At 55.8% G+C, this 18,488-nt stretch overlaps 3 protein-coding genes across 3 annotated transcripts; all 3 read left to right on the top strand.

Annotated features, from left to right (window-relative positions):
* Positions 1-1,235: 1,235 nt before the first annotated feature.
* Positions 1,236-13,396, top strand: BDP55DRAFT_723065 (polyketide synthase; the record flags this gene model as incomplete). The annotated part of the gene is made up of 10 exons (XM_060578693.1): positions 1,236-1,401; positions 1,456-1,484; positions 1,542-1,924; positions 1,988-8,792; positions 8,844-9,584; positions 9,638-9,976; positions 10,045-10,503; positions 10,555-10,967; positions 11,027-11,622; positions 11,676-13,396. 10 exons carry the CDS (start codon positions 1,236-1,238, stop codon positions 13,394-13,396), a joined length of 11,652 nt encoding a protein of 3,883 aa, XP_060436305.1.
* An 817-nt stretch (positions 13,397-14,213) lies between these two features.
* On the top strand, positions 14,214-14,751 carry BDP55DRAFT_723064 (uncharacterized protein; the record flags this gene model as incomplete). The annotated part of the gene is made up of 2 exons (XM_060578692.1): positions 14,214-14,497; positions 14,733-14,751. The coding sequence occupies 2 exons, from the start codon at positions 14,214-14,216 to the stop codon at positions 14,749-14,751; spliced, it is 303 nt and encodes a 100-aa protein (XP_060436304.1).
* A 1,397-nt stretch (positions 14,752-16,148) lies between these two features.
* BDP55DRAFT_539493 (adenosine/AMP deaminase) lies at positions 16,149-17,918 on the top strand (the record flags this gene model as incomplete). The annotated part of the gene is made up of 2 exons (XM_060568036.1): positions 16,149-16,963; positions 17,018-17,918. 2 exons carry the CDS (start codon positions 16,149-16,151, stop codon positions 17,916-17,918), a joined length of 1,716 nt encoding a protein of 571 aa, XP_060436303.1.
* Between the last annotated feature and the right edge of the window lie 570 nt (positions 17,919-18,488).

Raw genomic sequence — 18,488 nt, 5'->3', positions numbered from 1 at the left:
CAAGTTTCTTAGTTCTCTACGCCATGGATTGTCTCCGCCTCAGTCAGCATTGCCTGAGCACCCAAGCTATTCGGCCGACTTTCGCAGATCCTGTACATGCGTCAATCAATCTCCCTACTTGGCGAATCCCATGGTCCTTCTGGCATAACTTTCCGTTCGACTTGTGCAAATCGTGCAGATACTTCCAGCGACTTCGCCCTTGTACCTCGTATGTACCGTGGGATCAACCCCTGGATAGCCTCCATCTGGCAAGGGAAGGAATGACGGGATGACATCCACACAGACGCCGCCCCGTTCCAACTCTCCACCTCTCCGAACCTCGATCAAGCCCATCCCCCATTGGGAACATCTTCTTTCTTCATTCACTCGTTGAAGCAGCTATCTTGTATCGTCCCAGGCGCGGCTGTGAGGCGCTCTCCGCGATACACGCTCGTCTATTCGTCAGCCCTACCGACTCCTTCTCCGTGCTGCCGCTAACATACACATTGGCACCCGTGGTTCTGCGTTCCGTCTTACCCTTGTTTTGGTTGCCTACTCTTTTGCCATGGGTTGGGCCAACAATGCCTCCGTCAACCTGCACCAGGTTGCGCTGCGGCTATCAATGTCTCCACTTGCATCATGAGCACCGAAATAGTAGCCTCCGGAGTCATTCGGAGGCTCACAACTGACCGGAAGCTGTCTCCGGACAGCTTCGGAAATCTTCAACGCGATACTCTGACTGAGGAGCCGAAAGTGCTCCATCGCGCAGAGACCGTCTTGCATACCTCCAATGGCAGGCACCGATATTCAGAGGAACTCCATGTCCGTCAAAGGGGCATCGATATCTCTTCATCAACATATAAGCTTGGGATTCAGTTCGTCACAATCTGTTTTCCTCATCACTCTCAACACATCATCATCTCTCATAGACTCAGTTCGACTCTTCACTTCATGATCTTCAACCAGCAAAGTATCGCAGAGTTCCAGTTTCAGGGTTCTCTTACCTCAACCATCGCCTTTTGATTCAGAGTACCCTACTTGTTCGCGGAAGATTCCATTTCTTCCCCTGTCCCTGAAATCAACTCTCGATACTTGATATCAACTCATTTTCTTCCTGATAGCTGGCCAATTACCTTCGATCACGAACCACAATCGACAATCATCTTTGTCGACTACCTCCTCAGCAGACTAAAGAATCCAGCCAAGCATACCAAGCTCATCTAAACTTAGCTTTTCCAGCTTCGCAACCGATCAACATGTCTGCCCGAGTCAACACCGTTGAGAATGACCCCACCGTCATCGTCGGTCTCGCTTGCCGAGTCCCTGGCGCTTCCAACCCCAGCAAGCTCTGGGATCACATTGCCGCCCAGCGAGATGTTCAGCGCAAGATGCCCGAGGACCGCTTCAATGTAGACAACTACTGTGAGTATCTTCATCCTCTCTGGCCCAATTCATAGACACTAACACTGTTTGTAGACCACCCTGATGGCACCCGCAAGGGAACCGTGAGTTGATCACTTCAGACAAGACGCAGCACCTGTAGACTAATGCAATCATTCTAGACGAATGCTCGTTTCGGCTACTTCCTTGAGCAGGATATCGCTGAATTCGACAACTCCTTCTTCGGTATTTCTGGAAAGGAAGCCGATGCCATGGACCCTCAGCAGCGTCTGCTGCTCGAGGTCGTCTACGAGGCCTTGGAGAACGCTGGTATCACTCTTCAGGACATCAGTGGCTCTCAGACTTCTGTCTTCTGCGGCAGCTTCACCAACGACTACCTTTCCATGACTGGCAAGGACTTGACGGCGAACTACCCCATGTACCACGCCACCGGTACCGGTAACGCCATTCTGTCCAACAGAATCTCGTACTTCTACAACTTGCACGGAACCTCCATCACTCTTGATACAGCCTGCTCATCATCTCTTGTCTGCTTCCATCTTGGGTACGTTCACAGTCATCTGGCTTTCTATTCCATAATATCAGGCTAACACGCTCTCGTCTCTAGCAACCAATCGCTGAAGAACGGCGAAGCTGACATCTCCATCGTTGTCGGCTCTGCTCTCCACTTCGACTCCAACATCTACATCACGATGACGGACCTTGGCATGCTATCCACAGATGGTCGCTGCCGCGCTTTCGATGCTTCAGGAAGCGGTTACGTCCGTGGTGAGGGTATCTGCGCAGCCATTCTCAAGCGCCAGAGCGCCGCTGAGACTGCTGGCGACAACATCCGCGCCATCGTCAGAGCTACTGGAAGCAACCATGACGGCCGAAAGAACGGTATCACTTTACCCAACAGCGTTGCCCAGGAGGACCTCATTCGCTCCACCTACGAGCAGGCCGGTCTCAACCCGCTGCACACACAATACTTCGAGGCACACGGTACCGGCACTGCTGCAGGTGACCCTATTGAGACCCGTGCCATCGGCGCAGTCTTCGCCCCCGGTCGAAGCAACCCCTTGTATGTCGGGTCCGTCAAGACCAACATTGGTCACCTCGAGGGTGCTTCAGGTCTTGCAGGTCTGATCAAGACTACTCTTGCGCTTGAGAACGGCCAGATCCCCCCCAACATGCACTTCAACAACCCGAACCCGAAGATCATGTTCGATGACTGGAAGATCGCTGTCCCCATCAAGATGACTGCTTGGGAGGTGCCCGACGGTATTGCCCGAAGAGCCTCAATCAACTCATTCGGCTACGGTGGTACCAACGGACACGTCGTCTTGGAAGAGTACAAGAAGAGTGCTGCCCCCAAGACCCGCTCTGTCACGGCCATTGAGAACGGCGTTCACGCTCGTCCGTACCTCGTTCCGCTCACCTCCCACTCCGCAAAGGCTGGCGAGCTGACCGAAGAGACCCTAAAGAAGTACCTCGAGCAGGGAGATGTTAACGTCGCCGACCTTTGCTACAGCCTGGCGACGCGCCGCACTCTCCATGGTCAACGTTCTTTCGTTGTTGCCAATGATGCGGCGTCATTGGCCGAGCAGCTGACCATTGCCCGCCCTGCCGCCAAGTGGACTCTGGCCAACAAGTCTACCCCCAGACTTGGCTTCGTCTTCACCGGCCAAGGTGCCCAGTGGTTTGCCATGGGTCGCCAATTGATTGAGGAGAGCCCCCTGTTCCGCCAGAGCCTTAAGCGTTGCGACAGCATTCTTCAGGCGCTGCCCGACAGGCCTGAGTGGTCCATCCTTGAGGAACTCTGCAAGACCAAGGAGACTACTCTTCTTGGTGAGACCTTGTATTCTCAGACCATTTGCACTGCTTTGCAGCTTGCCTTGCTCGAAGTCCTCAAGGCTTGGGGCATCACTCCCTCTGCTGTCGTCGGTCACTCCTCGGGTGAGATGGCCGCTGCTGCCGCCGCCGGTATCCTTACCTTTGAGAACGCCCTCATTGCCGCCTACTACCGCGGCCGCTACATGTCTGCCCCCAACGAGAATGGCAAGCCCGGTGGTATGATGGCTGTCGGCCTCACCGAGGCAAAGGCTCTCGAGGAACTCAAGCCCTACAAGGGTCGTCTTTGCATCGCCGCCGTCAACTCCCCAAGTACCATGACGATCAGTGGTGACGAGGATGCTATTCTCGAGCTCAAGGACAGCCTCACTGAGAAGAAGGTCTTCGTGCGCCAGCTTATTGTCAAGCAGGCCTTCCACAGCCACCACATGAACGCCTTGGCTGGTGCTTACGAGAACGCGCTCAAGAACTGCAAGACCTTCATCACCCAGAAGCCTACTTGCCGCATGTTCTCCAGTGTCACATCTCGCCTGGCCGACTATGAGTCAATGGGGCCCAAGTACTGGGCCACTAACATGACAAACGCCGTCCGCTTCTCCGACGCTCTCACCGGCATTCTTCTCGACGAGGAAGACGAGCAAAACGTTGACGTCCTGATCGAGCTTGGCCCCCACCCTGCTTTAAAGGGCCCTGCTCGCCAGACCACTCAGTCTCTGAAGCTCGACCTGCCTTACATCGGCTCGCTGACTCGCGGTGTTCCTGACTTCGAGGGACTGCTCAACCTTGCCGGTACATTGTTCTCCCTTGGCTACCCTGTTGATCTCATTGCCGCCAACCAGAACTTGAGCCTCGGCGCGGATGGCAGTCTTGTCAAGGTCGATACTGGAGCCAAGCTCACCGACCTCCCGACTTACACTTGGGACCACCGCAGATACTGGACCGAGACCCGCTACCTCAAGGAGCACCGTCTCCGCAAGTACCGCCACAGCCTTCTCGGTCACATCATCCCTGGCTCTATCGCCAAGAACCCCGAGTGGCGAAACTACCTGCGACTGAAGGAGCTTCCCTGGCTCCAGGAGCACGTGGTTGATGGCAAGGTCGTATTCCCAGGTGCTGGCTACATTAGCATGGCCATCGAGGCTGCCCTTCGTGTTGATGAGGTCGAGAGCGCCAAGATGATCTTTGTCAAGGATATTGTCATTAAGAACGCTCTACTTCTGCCCGAGAGCGACGATGGCGTCGAGATCTTGCTGGAGCTCAAGCCTGTCACGCTTTCAGCCAAGAGTCATTCGGAGACCTGGTACGAGTTTGCATGCTACTCATATGACGAGAACAGCAACTGCACCCAGCACTGCCATGGTCTTATCAGCACCGAGAAGGGAGAGCCGGCCCCCGTTCCGGAGCCCGTCTCTGGCGCGGTCGACCTCGGCGAGCTTCTCAAGAAGACCAACCGATCCGTTACCAGCGGACAATTCTACAACCAGCTTGCTGGCCTCGGTCTTGAGTACGGCGAGAAGTTCCGTCTTCTGAGTGGTTCTGTTGAGTCAGGCCCCGGTTTTGCTTTGAGCGACCTCAAGTTCGACCCCAGCTCTCTTCCCCAAGAGCGAGGTGACGAGACTGTCGTCCACCCGACCCTTCTCGACGCTTTCTTCCACGTCATCTTCAACGCCATTGAGTCTCGCCTTGGCCGCCCTCTTGATGAGCCTTACGTGCCTTCCTTCTTCCGAACCCTGAAGATCTCTGGCGAGTTCTTCTCGTGGACTCAGTCCACTGAAGCCAAGAGCTTCCAGGTTGCATCTTTCACTCAACTTCCCTCTCCCCGCGTGGCGATCAACGATATGATCATGCAGAACGCAAGTGGCCAGCTGATGATGGAGATTGGTGGCCTTGAGGTTACTTCCCTGGGCCGCGAGATGCCAGAGGGCAGTGGTCCTCGCACTCTTTTCTACCAGCAGAGATGGCAGCCTTGCTTCGATCTCCTCGCTAACGCGAAGGGAAAGAGCCTCAGCGATGTAGTCGATATCTTTGCGCACCAGTACCCTGACAGCAAGATTCTTCACATCACCTCGGATGTCGAGAAGTCGAAGCATGTCCTCTCCGCCCTCGGCGGCACCAAGAGTGAGCGCCGCAGATTCCACAATATGGATGTGTGGTCTCTCAACGGTGCAAAGCTCGGAGAAGAGTTCGAGGCCCTGTCCAACAACACGAACAACCTTGTCAACATTGTCGAGCCCCAGGCTGATAGCTACGACCTCGTCATCGTCAGCGAGACCGGTTCCATCAACGCTGTTCCTTTCATGAAGGACACCGGTTGTATCATCTTTGACGGCCAGAAGGGCTCTGTTGCTGCCGATCTTTCCGAGGTCTTCTCTAGCCCGATCTGCACCGCTCTGCAGAAGAAGAAGACCGCGGCGCCCTTGACTGGTCCCATCTCAGTTGTCATGCCTTCTGGCAACGTTTCTCATCGTGCGCTGTCCATCTATAACGCTTTCGAGTCTGCTTTCGGTGGCCGCATCATTACGAGCACCTTCCCCGAGATTGCCGAGGCTGGTCTGTCTCTGCTGGCTGATGATGTTGTCGTCTTGGCCACACTCGATGAGATCATTGACAACGAGTCGATGTTCTTGGGTGTTCAAGTTCTTTTGGGGGCCATCCAGAAAAACATCATCTGGCCTCTTGAAGGTGCTACCTTCGAGTCCGAGAGACCCGACCTCGCCATGATTATCGGTCTCGTCCGCACTGCCCGCAGCGAAAACGACTCTTCTCGCAATGTCACCTTCGACTTTGGCAAGAACACTGCTGCTGAGACTGTCGCCTCGAACATTCTTCGTGCACTTGACGCCAGCCTGACCGAGGACGAGCTTGCAGAGCGCAATGGCGTTGTCTACATCCCTCGTGTGGAAGCTGATGACGGTCGCAACTCCAAGCTTCGCAATGGACCTGCCCGTGAGCCTCGTTTGGAGGCTTTCGGTGAGCGTCGGCCTCTCAAGTTGACCTTTGGCAAGGTCGGTCTTCTGGACACGCTTCACTTTGCTGAAGACGAGGAGATCATTGACACCGAGCTCGCTGCTGATGAGCTTGAGATTGAGGTCAAGGCATCTGCCATCAACTTCCGCGATCTCGCCGCTTCTCTCGGTATCATCGACGACTACAAGCTTGGTGACGAATGCGCCGGTATTGTCTTGCGCGTCGGCTCCGAAGTCAAGGACTACAGCATCGGTGACCGTGTGGTCGCCTGGAGACCCGGTCAGGGCGCTCACCGCGCCATCTGCCGCAACCCCGCTACTCTCTGCCACAAGATTGATGCCAACATGTCCTTCACCGACGCCGCTGCTCTGCCATGTATCTTGACTACCGCTTACTACTCCCTTCTCGACACCGCTCGCCTCCAGAAGGGCGAGACCGTCCTCATTCACGCCGCCGCTGGAGGTGTCGGACAGATGGCTGTCCAGATTGCCCAGCGTGTGGGTGCCCGCGTTCTCGTCACAGTCGGATCCCCTGCCAAGCGCCAGCTCATGAAGGATGTCTACGGTATCAGCGAGGACTGCATGTTCTCCTCCCGTGACGACACATTCGCAGCTGGTGTCATGCGCGCCACCGACGGCAAGGGTGTTGATGTCGTACTCAACTCCCTCGCCGGCAACCTTCTCAAGGAGACTTGGGGCTGCCTTAACGCCTTCGGTCGCTTCATCGAGATTGGAAAGCGTGATATCCACGAGAACACCAAGCTCGATATGTCTCCTTACCGCAAGAACGTCATGTTTGCTTCGGTGGATCTCATTACCATGTTCGAGAGGAACAAGTCACTTGGCGCTCGCGTCTTCAGCGAGTGCTGCGAGCTGGTGAACAAGGGAGAGATCAAGCTGCCTGCCATCCTCGAGGTGTCTTACCAGGATGTCATCAAGGGTTTCCGCCTCTTGCAGATGGGCAAGCACGCCGGCAAGATTGTCTTGTGCCCTTCCAAGGATGACATGGTCCCTGTCATGCCTACCAGCTTCCGCAACACCATGCTCTTCAACTCCGAGAAGACCTACCTCCTTGTTGGTGGTCTCGGTGGTCTCGGACGAACTCTCGCACAATGGATGGTTCGTAAGGGAGCTACCAAGCTTGCATTCCTTTCTCGCTCTGGTGCCGACAAGCCAGAGGCCCAGGCCACCGTCGACTGGCTGGTGGAGCGTGGCATCGAGGCCACCGTATACCGTGGCGATGTCGCTAAGCTTGCCGAGGTGCGTGCTTGTGTGGAGGGCATCAGAAACCTTGGCGGTATCTTCCAGGCCGCCATGGTTCTACAGGATGTACCTCTCGAGACCATGAACTACTCGCAGTGGAAGCGCTGTGTTGAGCCCAAGGTCCTCGGTGCGAAGAACTTGCACGAGGCCTCCCTTGGAGTCGACCTCGACTTCTTTGTCTGCTTCTCTTCCGTGGCAACAGTTCTTGGCTCCAAGGCGCAAGCCAACTACTCAGCTGCTAACAGCTTCCTCGACGCTTTCATGCGCCACCGTCGTGAGATGGGTCTTGCCGGTACTACCATGAACGTTGGAGCCGTCTCTGGTGTCGGCGTTGTCAGCGAGAACGCCGCACTCGCCAAGATCATGGAGCGCTTGGGCATGGATCCCATCAACGAGGAGGAGCTCCTATACCAGCTCGAGGAGGCCGTCAAGGGTGACCGCAACGTCAAGACCACGGCCCGTGGTGTCGATGCCCACCAGATCATGACCGGTGTTGGCCTCATCAAGCCCGATGTCTACTGGGCGGCCAAGCCTCTTTTGAAGAACTTGTACTCTAACCACGACTTCGGTGGTTCCGGAGCCGCCGGCAAGAGCCAGAAGAACGTCATGGCTATGCTGCGCGAGGAATCTGATCCTGAAAAGCGCACCGAAATCGTTCTCGACAACTTCCTCGACAAGATCGCCCAGGTCCTTGCCACTCCCAAGGAGTCCATCATTCCTTCCAACCCTCTGTCTGCCTATGGTCTCGACTCCATTGTCGCTGTCGAGTTCAGAAAGCATTTCCGCAAGGAGATCCAGGTCGATATTGCTCTCTTCGACATCTTGGGCGCCGCCAGCATTACCGCTCTCGTCCAGAAGGCTGCCAAGATGATTGTCCTCACCTCCGCTACCAAGGAGGCCGGTCCCGCCGATGCAAAGGCGGAGAAGAGCAAGGGGGCCGATGCCGAGAGCGCGGAGAAGTCTGCTGAGACCTCTGCCATGGCTTCTGGCGAGATGACAAAGACCAAGACTTCCGCCGATACTCCGATCGCTCTGTCTACCTTCCAGTCTCGTCTCTGGTTTGTCCACTCATTCCTGGAGGACAAGTCCTTCCTCAACCTGCCCATCGTCATGAAGATTAAGGGAAGACCCAACTTGGCCGCACTCCGCACCACCATGTACGAGCTCGTCTCCCGCAACCCATCGATGCGCACCAGCTACTTTGAGGGTGACGAGTTCGCCCAGCAGGAGATTCTGGAGGACTTTGATGTCGATGTTTCCTTCCGCGATCTCTCCCGTGAGGCCGACCCCGAGCAGGCTCTTGAGGAGTTTGTCAAGTACAACCGCAAGATTGAGATGAACGTCGAAGAGGTAAGTCTAACAAAATGACATTCCTTGCGACTCGTACTAACAAGCACACAGGGTGAGGTTTCCAGCTTCTCGCTGGCCAAGCTTTCCGAGGACGACTGGGCCTTCATCTGCATGATCCATCACATCTCCATCGACAGAGGTAGCATGAAGGGCATGATGAGCCAGTTTGTTTCTCTCTACGATGCCACTGTTCAAGGCAAGGACCTCGCGACTGTCCCCTCGCCCGATTTCTCATACGTCGACTTCTCCATCTGGCACAATGCCCGTCTCGCCTCTGATCTCATGCGACCTGACCTCGACTGGTGGAAGGAGCGCCTTGCTGGTATCCCTCAGGCCAGCCAGCTTCTGCCCTTCGCCAAGTGCGAACGTCCCCAGCGATCTGACCCGCGCCGCCTGGCCCTCAAGACCAACTTGAACTCCAAGCTGTTTGCTCGCATGAAGCGTCTCGCCGCCCAGGCCAACGGAACTCCCTTCCACTTCATTCTCGCTGCCTTCAGGGCATTCCTCTTCCGCTACACTCAAGAGAAGGACCTCGTCTTGCTCATGGTGGACGGCAACAGGCCCCACACGGATGCTGAAGACATCAACGGATTCTTTGTCAACTTGGTTCCCATCCGAGTCGAGGACGACTGCGAGGGAGCGACCTTTGATCAGCTCTTTGCCAACTGCAAGCAGCGAGCCCTGGAGAGCTTGGCGCACTCTGGTGTTCCTTTCGACACTGTGGTCGATATTCTTGGCGCGAAGAAGACTCCCAGCCACATGCCCGTCGGCCAGATCGCTGTCAACTACCAGGTTAGTCGAAATCTATACCACCAACTCTATTGCCTCTGACTAACATTGAATAGATCCACGGTCCAACTCCCACATACTCCACCTCCGACTTCCAGATCAACAGCATGGTGACGGACGATATTCCCACAGCGGCAGACATGCAGCTCGAGGCACTTGAGACGTCTGACCACGCCCTTGACCTGCGCATCGAGTACTCCACCGCACTCTACAGTGAGGCCGACATGGAGCGTTTCCTTGACAACTTCCTCACTTTCCTGTCTGGATGCATCAAGGACCACCGCCAGCCCATCGAGGAAGTCAGCATGTGTGGCGAGGTTGAGCTCAAGACGTTGGGAAACGAGTTTTGGAACACTGAGACCCGCGAGAACCAGTGGGAGGGACAGAGCGTGTTGGTACGGAAATAAGCGTGTCCTATGAAATTTACAAAGTATTTAGCTAATACTTTTTCTCTTTAATAAAGGACAAAATCTCCCAAATGGCACTCGAGCATCCTCAGAACACCGCGATCAAGACGTCTGACGGCTACAGCATCACCTACAAGCAATTGATCCAAGACGCGACCAGCGTGGCCTCGGAGCTTCTCCAAGCAGGTGTCAAGCCCGGTGACCGCATCGCATTGCTCGCTTTCCCCGGCGTCGATGCCATTGTTGGTCAGATTGCCTCTCTCATGACCAGGAGCTGCTACGTCGCTCTCGACACCGACTTTGCTCAAGATCGTCTCTCCTTCATGATTTCAGATGCTGGTAGCCGTATCCTCCTCGTTGGTCCTGGCGCTGAGTCCCTGGCTAGTGATCTCACTTCCAAGGCCGTTGTTGCCCCCAAGGTGATCAGGATTACTGAAGCCGTCGGGGCTGCTCACACTTCCACGCAGTTCAGCCCTCGCCAGGCTCAGGACCCTTTCTACATGATCTACACCTCTGTAAGTTGCAACCCTACCTCAATTGGCACAGATAACTGATGAACGTTGTAGGGAAGCACCGGTACACCCAAGGGAGTCCTCTTGACCGAGGAGAACACCCATCAGATGCTTGCGACGCTGAACAAGGACTACTGCTTCACTTCCAAGGATAGGTTCCTTCACCAATCATCTATGTCTTTCGATCTCTCGATTGTGCAGATCTACTCCGCTCTGACGGCTGGCGCGACTTGCCTGATTGCTGCATGGGAAACTCGCAAAGACCCTCATGGCCTTGCTTCCTTCATGGCGACTGAGAATGTCACAACCACTTACTTCACCCCGACCCAGTTTGCTCTCCTTCTCGATCTCAACACTGAGGCGCTCAAGAAGTGCAACAACTACCGCGTTGCCTACTTTGCGGGAGAGAGATTGCCTGTCCGCGTAGCTCGCAGCTTCTACGACCTCAAGACCCCTGCGACTCTCTAGTAAGTAGCACAACTTCTGCTGCAAGCAAACCAAGTCCAAGAAGCTAATCACCTTATAGCAACACCTGGTCTCCATCGGAACTCATTGTTCAAACTTCCATCGCCAAGATTGAGTACCCCGCTGATGGCGAAGTCAGCCTGCCCATCGGCTTTCCCATGGACAATTGCCGCCACTACATTCTCGACACCAAGGGAAACCCTCTTCCCGCTGGCATGGTCGGTGAATTGGTCGTTGGCGGCTCCCAGGTTGGTGCCGGCTACCTCAACCGCCCCGAGATCAACGCCAAGTCCTTTGTCGAGAACCCTTTCGCCAGCGTCGAGGACCGCAAGCGAGGCTGGACTAGAATGTTCAAGACGGGAGACCGTGGCTGCTTCCGCACTTCTGACAAGCAGCTCGAATTTCATGGACGTATTGCCGGTGACAAGCAGATCAAGCTCCGTGGCTTCCGTGTTGATCTCGGCGAGGTTGAGCAGCGCATCTTCCAGGAGTCGCAGTCGCAACTCGTTGATATCGCTGTCATTGCTCGCACCATCGAGGCTGGCCAGGAAGATCTCCAACTGATTGCCTACGTGGTGCCCAAGAAGGCACTCAATGCCGCCGAGAAGCAGACATTCGTCTCGACTATTCACCGCAAGATCAAGCCCCATCTCAACGGTATGTCACCTGTGGTCTTTTCCCCCATGGGAACGATTCCTGACTCTTCACAGATTACATGCTGCCCAACGCCTACAACTTCCTGACCAAGCTACCTGTGACTATCGGCGGGAAGGTCGACCGCCGCAACCTCCTCAGCAGAGACCTTGAGCTTCTCTACCCGACAACTGCTACTACCGCCAAGCCTACCGCCGCAGCCAACGGTGCTTCTTCCAGTGCTGGTGACCTCGAAACCTCCGTCATGGGTCTATTCCGCGGTATCCTGGGAGACAAGTACTCGGACGTCAACGACAACTTCTTCCAACGAGGTGGCCACTCGATCCTTCTTGTCCGTCTCCAGGCCAAGATCAAGAAGCAGTACAAGATCGCGCCCACTCTGCCCCAGATGATCAAGGAGCCCACCGCAGCCGCCGTCTGCGCTTTCATCCGCCGCAACAAGGGCGATGGTTCCGGCGGCAAGGCGGGGTTTGAGAACGTCATCAGCTGGAACGTCGAGACCAAGCTTCCCAACGACGGCCGCTATATCCCGCGGTACGGCGCCCCCCGCGTCGACCGTGACGAGCTCTCCAAGTTTCTGATTACCGGTGGCGAGTCCTTTATCGGATTACACTTGCTCGCCGAGATTCTGACCAACAAGCCGAATGCCACCGTCTACCTCCTCGGATCGATGGAGCGGATCGAGACGTCCCTCGTCGTGAGCGAGCTGGCCAAGTACGGCCTCATCAATGACCAGAGCAAAAAGGGCGTCGTTCTGACTGAGAAGGACGTCCTTAGCCGCATCAAGATCGTCCCCGGTACCCTCTCGCAGCCCAGCTTTGGCCTCAGCAAGTCCGCCTTCCGCATTCTCGGCCAGACCGTCGAAGCAATCTACCACCTGGGCGGTCACGTCTCCCTCCTCAAGACCTACTCCTTCCTCAAGCCCGTCAACGTCTCCCCGATCTTCGACCTTATCCGCCTCGCTGGGACAGGCGACCACCTGTCCGAAATCCACTACCTCAGCACCTGGTCCGTCGCGCACCTGCAGTCCTGGTCCCAGTCCAAGCGCACCCGCGCCGACTACGTCACGGCCGAGGAGGACATGTCCCACTTCCAGCCGCCGACCGAGGATGAGTTCGGCTACTTCAAGTCTCGCTGGGTCGCCGAGAACCTCCTCTGCCACGCTGCCTCCCGCGGGTTCCCGGTCACAATCACTCGCGCCTCCGCCGTCACAGGATCCTCCCACAACGGCAACCTCGACCCGGCCGACGAGTTCACACTCCGCATGATCCTCAGCATGATCGAGTCCGCCAAGGTGCCGCAGATCGGCCAGCCGAAGCAGCCTGGTTTCGCGGTCGACGTCGTTCCCGTGGATTACCTTGCCCAGGGCTTCCTCGCGCTGACTTCAGAAAAGGAGGCTCTTACATCTAGTGCTACCAACTACAACAAGCCGCACATCTACCACATCGGCAACCACTCACCCCTTAAGCTCGCCGACCTGCCCGAGATCGTGGCGACGCTGCGGCCCGACGGCAAGCGCGGCGAGGTCGTCTCACTCGATGAGTGGCTCACGTCCATGGACAAGGGCAACGCCGACGAGGCGGCCGTCCGAAACACTGTGCTCAAGGAGTACCTCGCGACCGGCTACGTCATGTTCTCGCTTGATAACAGCAAGACGGCGGCCTTGTTGGAAAACCTGGTGCCAGGGCTCGATGAGAAGTGTCCTGCTGTGGACGCTGCGTTCCTGGGTCAGCTTTGGCAGCGGATTAAGAAGGCTGAGGCCGGTGCTCAGGCGTAAGGTGTGAGGTGTGCGTGGTGAAATGGGCCTTGCTTGACTCTCTACCTTTTGTGTGAGTGTTGAGATTGCAGAATAGGCTGGTTGGTTGGTTGGTTGGCTGGGTGTATAATATTGCGCAGTTGATGGTTGTACGATACACGGCTGTAGTATGGTTTTCTGTCGTTTTTTCTTTTGTATCTGCATAAACCCAAGATTGTAATGTTTTTTGTATTAATATCTAGACTGTACATCAGGTTTAGACGGAGTCATTTGTTTTCTCACTAGAATTAGACTGTAAAATGATGTTTATCTTGTAACAACTTTGGCACGGTTTTCTCGTGACATGTGAGCCTATGAGACTTTGAGGCATGGAAATGAAAGTGCTCATCCTTTAAGAAGATGAGGAGAGCCGAAAAGGTACGTACCTTTTCAGGGTCGAGAAAACAGGCGGGGTGGCGGGGTCCGCTCGGTGAGCTCGGTGAGCGATAAGCGCATGGGGGTGACCCACTGAAATTTTCTTTGGGTTCCAGCTTCGTTCGTTTCCCCGTCGCCCTCGCAATTGGTATTCCATTTCCCCCTTCTTCACCGTTGCCCGAGTTGAAACGAGTCGAGGCCGGAAACCGCCAACGCAATACAATCGTGCTATCCACGACAAATTCAACTAGACGGAACGAAGTCGCGAAACGGTTTGAAAAAACCGCCGCCTTTTCTCAAAACATCTTCATCGTGAACGAGAGGAAGACACCTCGAAAACCAACCTCCACGAGCAACCCTCCCGACCGGAAATCAACTTCTACCTACACACACACACACACACACACATAAACAAATACACAAAATGGCACAAGGCGGCGTCAAATCCGCCTCGCGCCCCGCGCCGACGGGAAAACCCAAACACAAGCAACTCAAGAACGCCTCGCGCGTAGCGAAGCCCCAAAAGGCGAAAGCGCACTCCTCGGCGGACAAGATGCAGAAGAAGATGGCCGCGGGCCTGACGTCGCGGACGGAGAAGCTGTTGGGGGAAAGGGCGGGTCACTTGGAGCTTATTGGCAAGGGGAAGAAGGCGAAGAAGGATGATAAGAGCGGGAAGGGGTTACAGGCGACCAAGGGGGGCAGCCGGAAGTATGGTTAAGGTCTTTTCACTCTCCCTCTTTGCACATGATTGAGAGAGCGGGGGGGCTCGGGAGGGATGAGGAGAGTTTCGTGGTCTTTCATTGTGGTGGAGGATTAGATGGGCCGGAGTGGAAGACCGTGGGAGGGCGGATGGACACATCGAAAACGGTGAGGGAAGCCCCAATGCGAAGGCCAGCGTCGGTGAAGAGCGTACTTGGATGGGGGACTATATAACTATGAAAAGGAAGGGGTTTAACGACTAGATACCCTCACATAATCGACAACCATGTTTTCTGTTTCAAGCCAGCTGTCGCAATCACATCTGACTATCTTCCTTTGGAAAAACTCGGGACTTTGAAGTAGGGGCATCTCTTGAGGTCGAGCGGAGAGATGCCAGGCTTGAGAATCGGCCTTCGTCGCGATGTCGCATATGCTCAGAGATACATGAGGGCAAGACGTTCTCCGGACAGGTCGCTACACCAGGTAAAAGCGTATCGGTTTGGGTAAAATCTTCTGTTGGCTGTCTGGTCATGTTGCTGAGCCGATATGCATGCCGGTTTCCAGCCGTGGGAAACATCACTATGCCTGACTACGGTGTTACTTCCCGACGGCGTGCTCTCGTATTTGCACCGCCCTCGTTTGAAGGCCTCGACTTATCCTCTACCCTGGAGCATGATTCCTTTAGTCTGTACTCTATTGCAAGTAAGCTTCAGTGTTGTCAACGACACTGGTGGTAAGGGGTCCAGTTGTCATGGGACAAACGCGAGGTCTCGTTCGGCGCACCGTCATCAACACTGCGGAAAGCTGACCAGCTTCACTTCTTGATGTAACAACGTTCCAAGTTCTGAATCAGTTACTATAGCGAAGTGCGGCACGTAATCAGACAACGCCCTCCTGTCATGCATGCGAATGAAACGATGGATAAAAGACAGAAACGGTAGAACAAAATTCAACTCGAACCCGTGACCTCTGCGAATTAAAAAAACAAGCTACCCATGGCATTATGTAGGACCGTGATCCAACATACGATAGACGTGTACCGCTCGGCCAGCGACTACAACAGACGCTGCTTGTTGAGAATCGTTCCTTCTTTGCTACCTATCACTGATCGGATGAGGGCCATCAAGGTGTGCAAGGCACATCATGCGAGCTTCCAGTGACAATGCTGTATATATACATCGTTCCTGTCACGGTGGAATAAACATTCCTTGGGCGTATAGTAGATTGGATACACCTGAAGTGGCCATACAACTCAGGGACCGCTAAAACATGCCATGACTGGGGCGTTCCGGACACATGCCCGGCTTCGGCGCCGTTGAATCCGGAGTGGGGCCCGTCAAGGTTACCTGTCATCGTGCACTGACCCACCACTTCAACCCGGCGTCCCCGCAGTCATCGCAAACCGCCTAAATCCATCGTAAACCGCCGGCGACTCAAGAGCCCCTCCATCACCACACCGGAGCCGACCGACTGGGAGCGCAACGAACGCCTGCCTATCTCGCCGACACCGAGTCCACATCTTCGGCACCTCAAACGATATCTCATAAAGCCCAATCCCGCCGTTCTTCAACTTTCTACTCACTACCTCCCTCTCTCTCTCTCTGCTTCTCTCACCCTCTTATCTCAGTGCTCACAAAGAACCCCGCACTATTCGCTCAACATGTCTCTCTCAAACGAAGACTGGGAGGAGCTCCGCCAAGACATCCCATCCGTCTCTGACCCGTTCATCGCACAATACATCAGCGGCCGCGATGCCCTCATAGCCCAAGAGCACAAGAGCCGCGCCGACGCCTCCTTCAAAGCAGCCGCGTCCCCCATCGCCCGCCGTGCAGCAGACATCGTCTCCCGCATCCGCGACGAGGAGAAGCGGACGATATGGAACGCCCAGACGGAGGAGGACATCGCCACCACCGAAGGGCTGGCACCCTTCCCGGGCATGATGTTCACGCTCGCCAAGCAGCGCCTCGAGACGACCCGGCTGTGGCGCATCGTGCAGAGGATGCCAAAGGGCTCGCTCCTGCACTCCCACCTGGACGCCATGGTGGACTTTGACTTTTTGTTCGATGTCCTGCTCAAGACGCCCGGTATTCACTTTGCTGCGGACGAGCCCCTGTCCAACGACGCGGCGAGGTCGAACGCCAGCGTGCACTTCCGGTACAGAAAGGCGGAGACGAGTTCGAGGCCTGTCTGGGAGGATGGATACGTCCCCGGCGAGTTCCGGCTGTTGACCAAGGCGGCGGATGAGTATCCCGAGGGTGGACGAGCGGGATTCCTCAAGTGGCTCAAGGCGCGCTGCACAATCACATTGACAGACAACATGGAGCAGCATCACGGTATTGACGCTGTCTGGCGCAAGTTCGCCTCGTGTTTTGGCGTCACCAACACCATTATTCACTACGAGCCAATCTTCCGTGCTTTTCTCAAGAGATTGATGGCGTCGCTGTTGGCAGACGGCATCTACTGGATCGAGCTGAGGTAAGAAAATGTCCCTATTGCACCCTTCAAGACGATATACTGACCCCAGAACAGATTCACTTGGCCGCTCAACTACTGCCGCGACCAGCAAGAAGAGCCAGAAAAGGACTACAACCACATGTTCCAAGTAATGGAAGAAGAGCTCGCCCTCTTCAAATCCGACCCCGCCCACGCCGCCTTCTGGGGCTTCCGCACCATCTGGACCACCATCCGCCACCTCCCCGTCCGCGACATCATCGAGAGCATGGACAATTGCATCACCACAAAGATCTCCTGGCCCCACCTCATCGCAGGCTACGACCTCGTAGGCCAAGAAGACCTCGGCCGGCCCCTCCGCGACCTCCTCCCGGAACTTTTCTGGTTTCGCAAGCAGTGCGCCCAGGAAGGCGTCAACCTCCCCTTCTTCTTCCACGCCGGCGAGACCCTCGGCGACGGCGACGAGACGGACCAGAACCTCTTCGACGCCATCCTCCTCGGCACGCGACGCATCGGCCACGGCTTCTCGCTCTACAAGCACCCGCTCCTCATCGACATGGTCAAGGAGAAACGCATCCTCGTCGAGTCGTGCCCCATCTCCAACGAGGTCCTCCGCCTCTGCGGCTCCATCATGTCGCACCCCCTGCCCGCGCTGCTCTCGCGCGGCGTCTCGTGCGCGCTGTGCAACGACGACCCGGCCATGCTGGGCCAGGACACGGCGGGCATGTCGCACGATTACTGGCAGGCGCTGCAGGGGTGGGAGAACGTCGGGCTGCTGGGGCTGGGATCCATGGCGGAGAACAGCGTGCGGTGGTCCGCCTTTGAGGACGAGACACCGGCGGAGTGGACCGAGGGGATCAAGCAGGCGAGCCTGGGGTCTAGCGTCAAGGCGCAGAGGCTCAAGTTGTGGGAGACGGAGTGGGAGAGGTTCTGCCTTTGGGTTGTGGATGAGTTTGGTGACGAGGCGGATAAGGCGTGAGAGAGGAGGGGGCAAGGCAATTTTCTGAGGTTCTGCTACGCAGTGCACTGTGATGTTGACTGGATGAAGTCACATCCCTTTCTTCAACAATCGAGACGGCGTGGCGCGTGGGGGAGGAACGGCGTCTGAAAGCGAACGAGGCAAACCGGGATTTAGGCACGGGCAAAACAGGGATATGGGAAACAATGGAATTTTCAACAGAGCGCCATGATTATTGGTTGGGGGTCTCAAACGGAAACGGCTTGCATTCAACACCGCGGATATACTATAAAGGGCATTCAACGCGGCTCTGGGGTTGGGAGGAACAGAACTGGGGGAGGGGACAAGGGAGCTTAGAACCGAGTGTGCGGTTAGACTACACCCTCCAAAAAGGGGCGGGGGGCTTTTGGCGGCCCATATCAGCCCTCAATATCAGTATTGCGAACCATCTTGTTTCTAGTCATTTCGGACTGATGTCGGCGGTTTAGGAATTATATGGTGCTTCTTGACCGTCGTCATGAGGCTGGGGGTTCGTTTGTGCAAAAGGTCCCAAGGCATATCAAAATTCCATACATTTACGCGCGTGCGGTT

Source organism: Colletotrichum godetiae, assembly GCF_030913485.1.
Source record: "Colletotrichum godetiae strain CBS 193.32 chromosome Unknown BDP55scaffold_2, whole genome shotgun sequence".
In the NCBI taxonomy this organism is placed as follows: Eukaryota; Fungi; Ascomycota; class Sordariomycetes; order Glomerellales; family Glomerellaceae; genus Colletotrichum; species Colletotrichum godetiae.
Note: the sequence above shows the minus strand (reverse complement) of the source record. Positions and strands in the feature narration are given on the sequence as shown.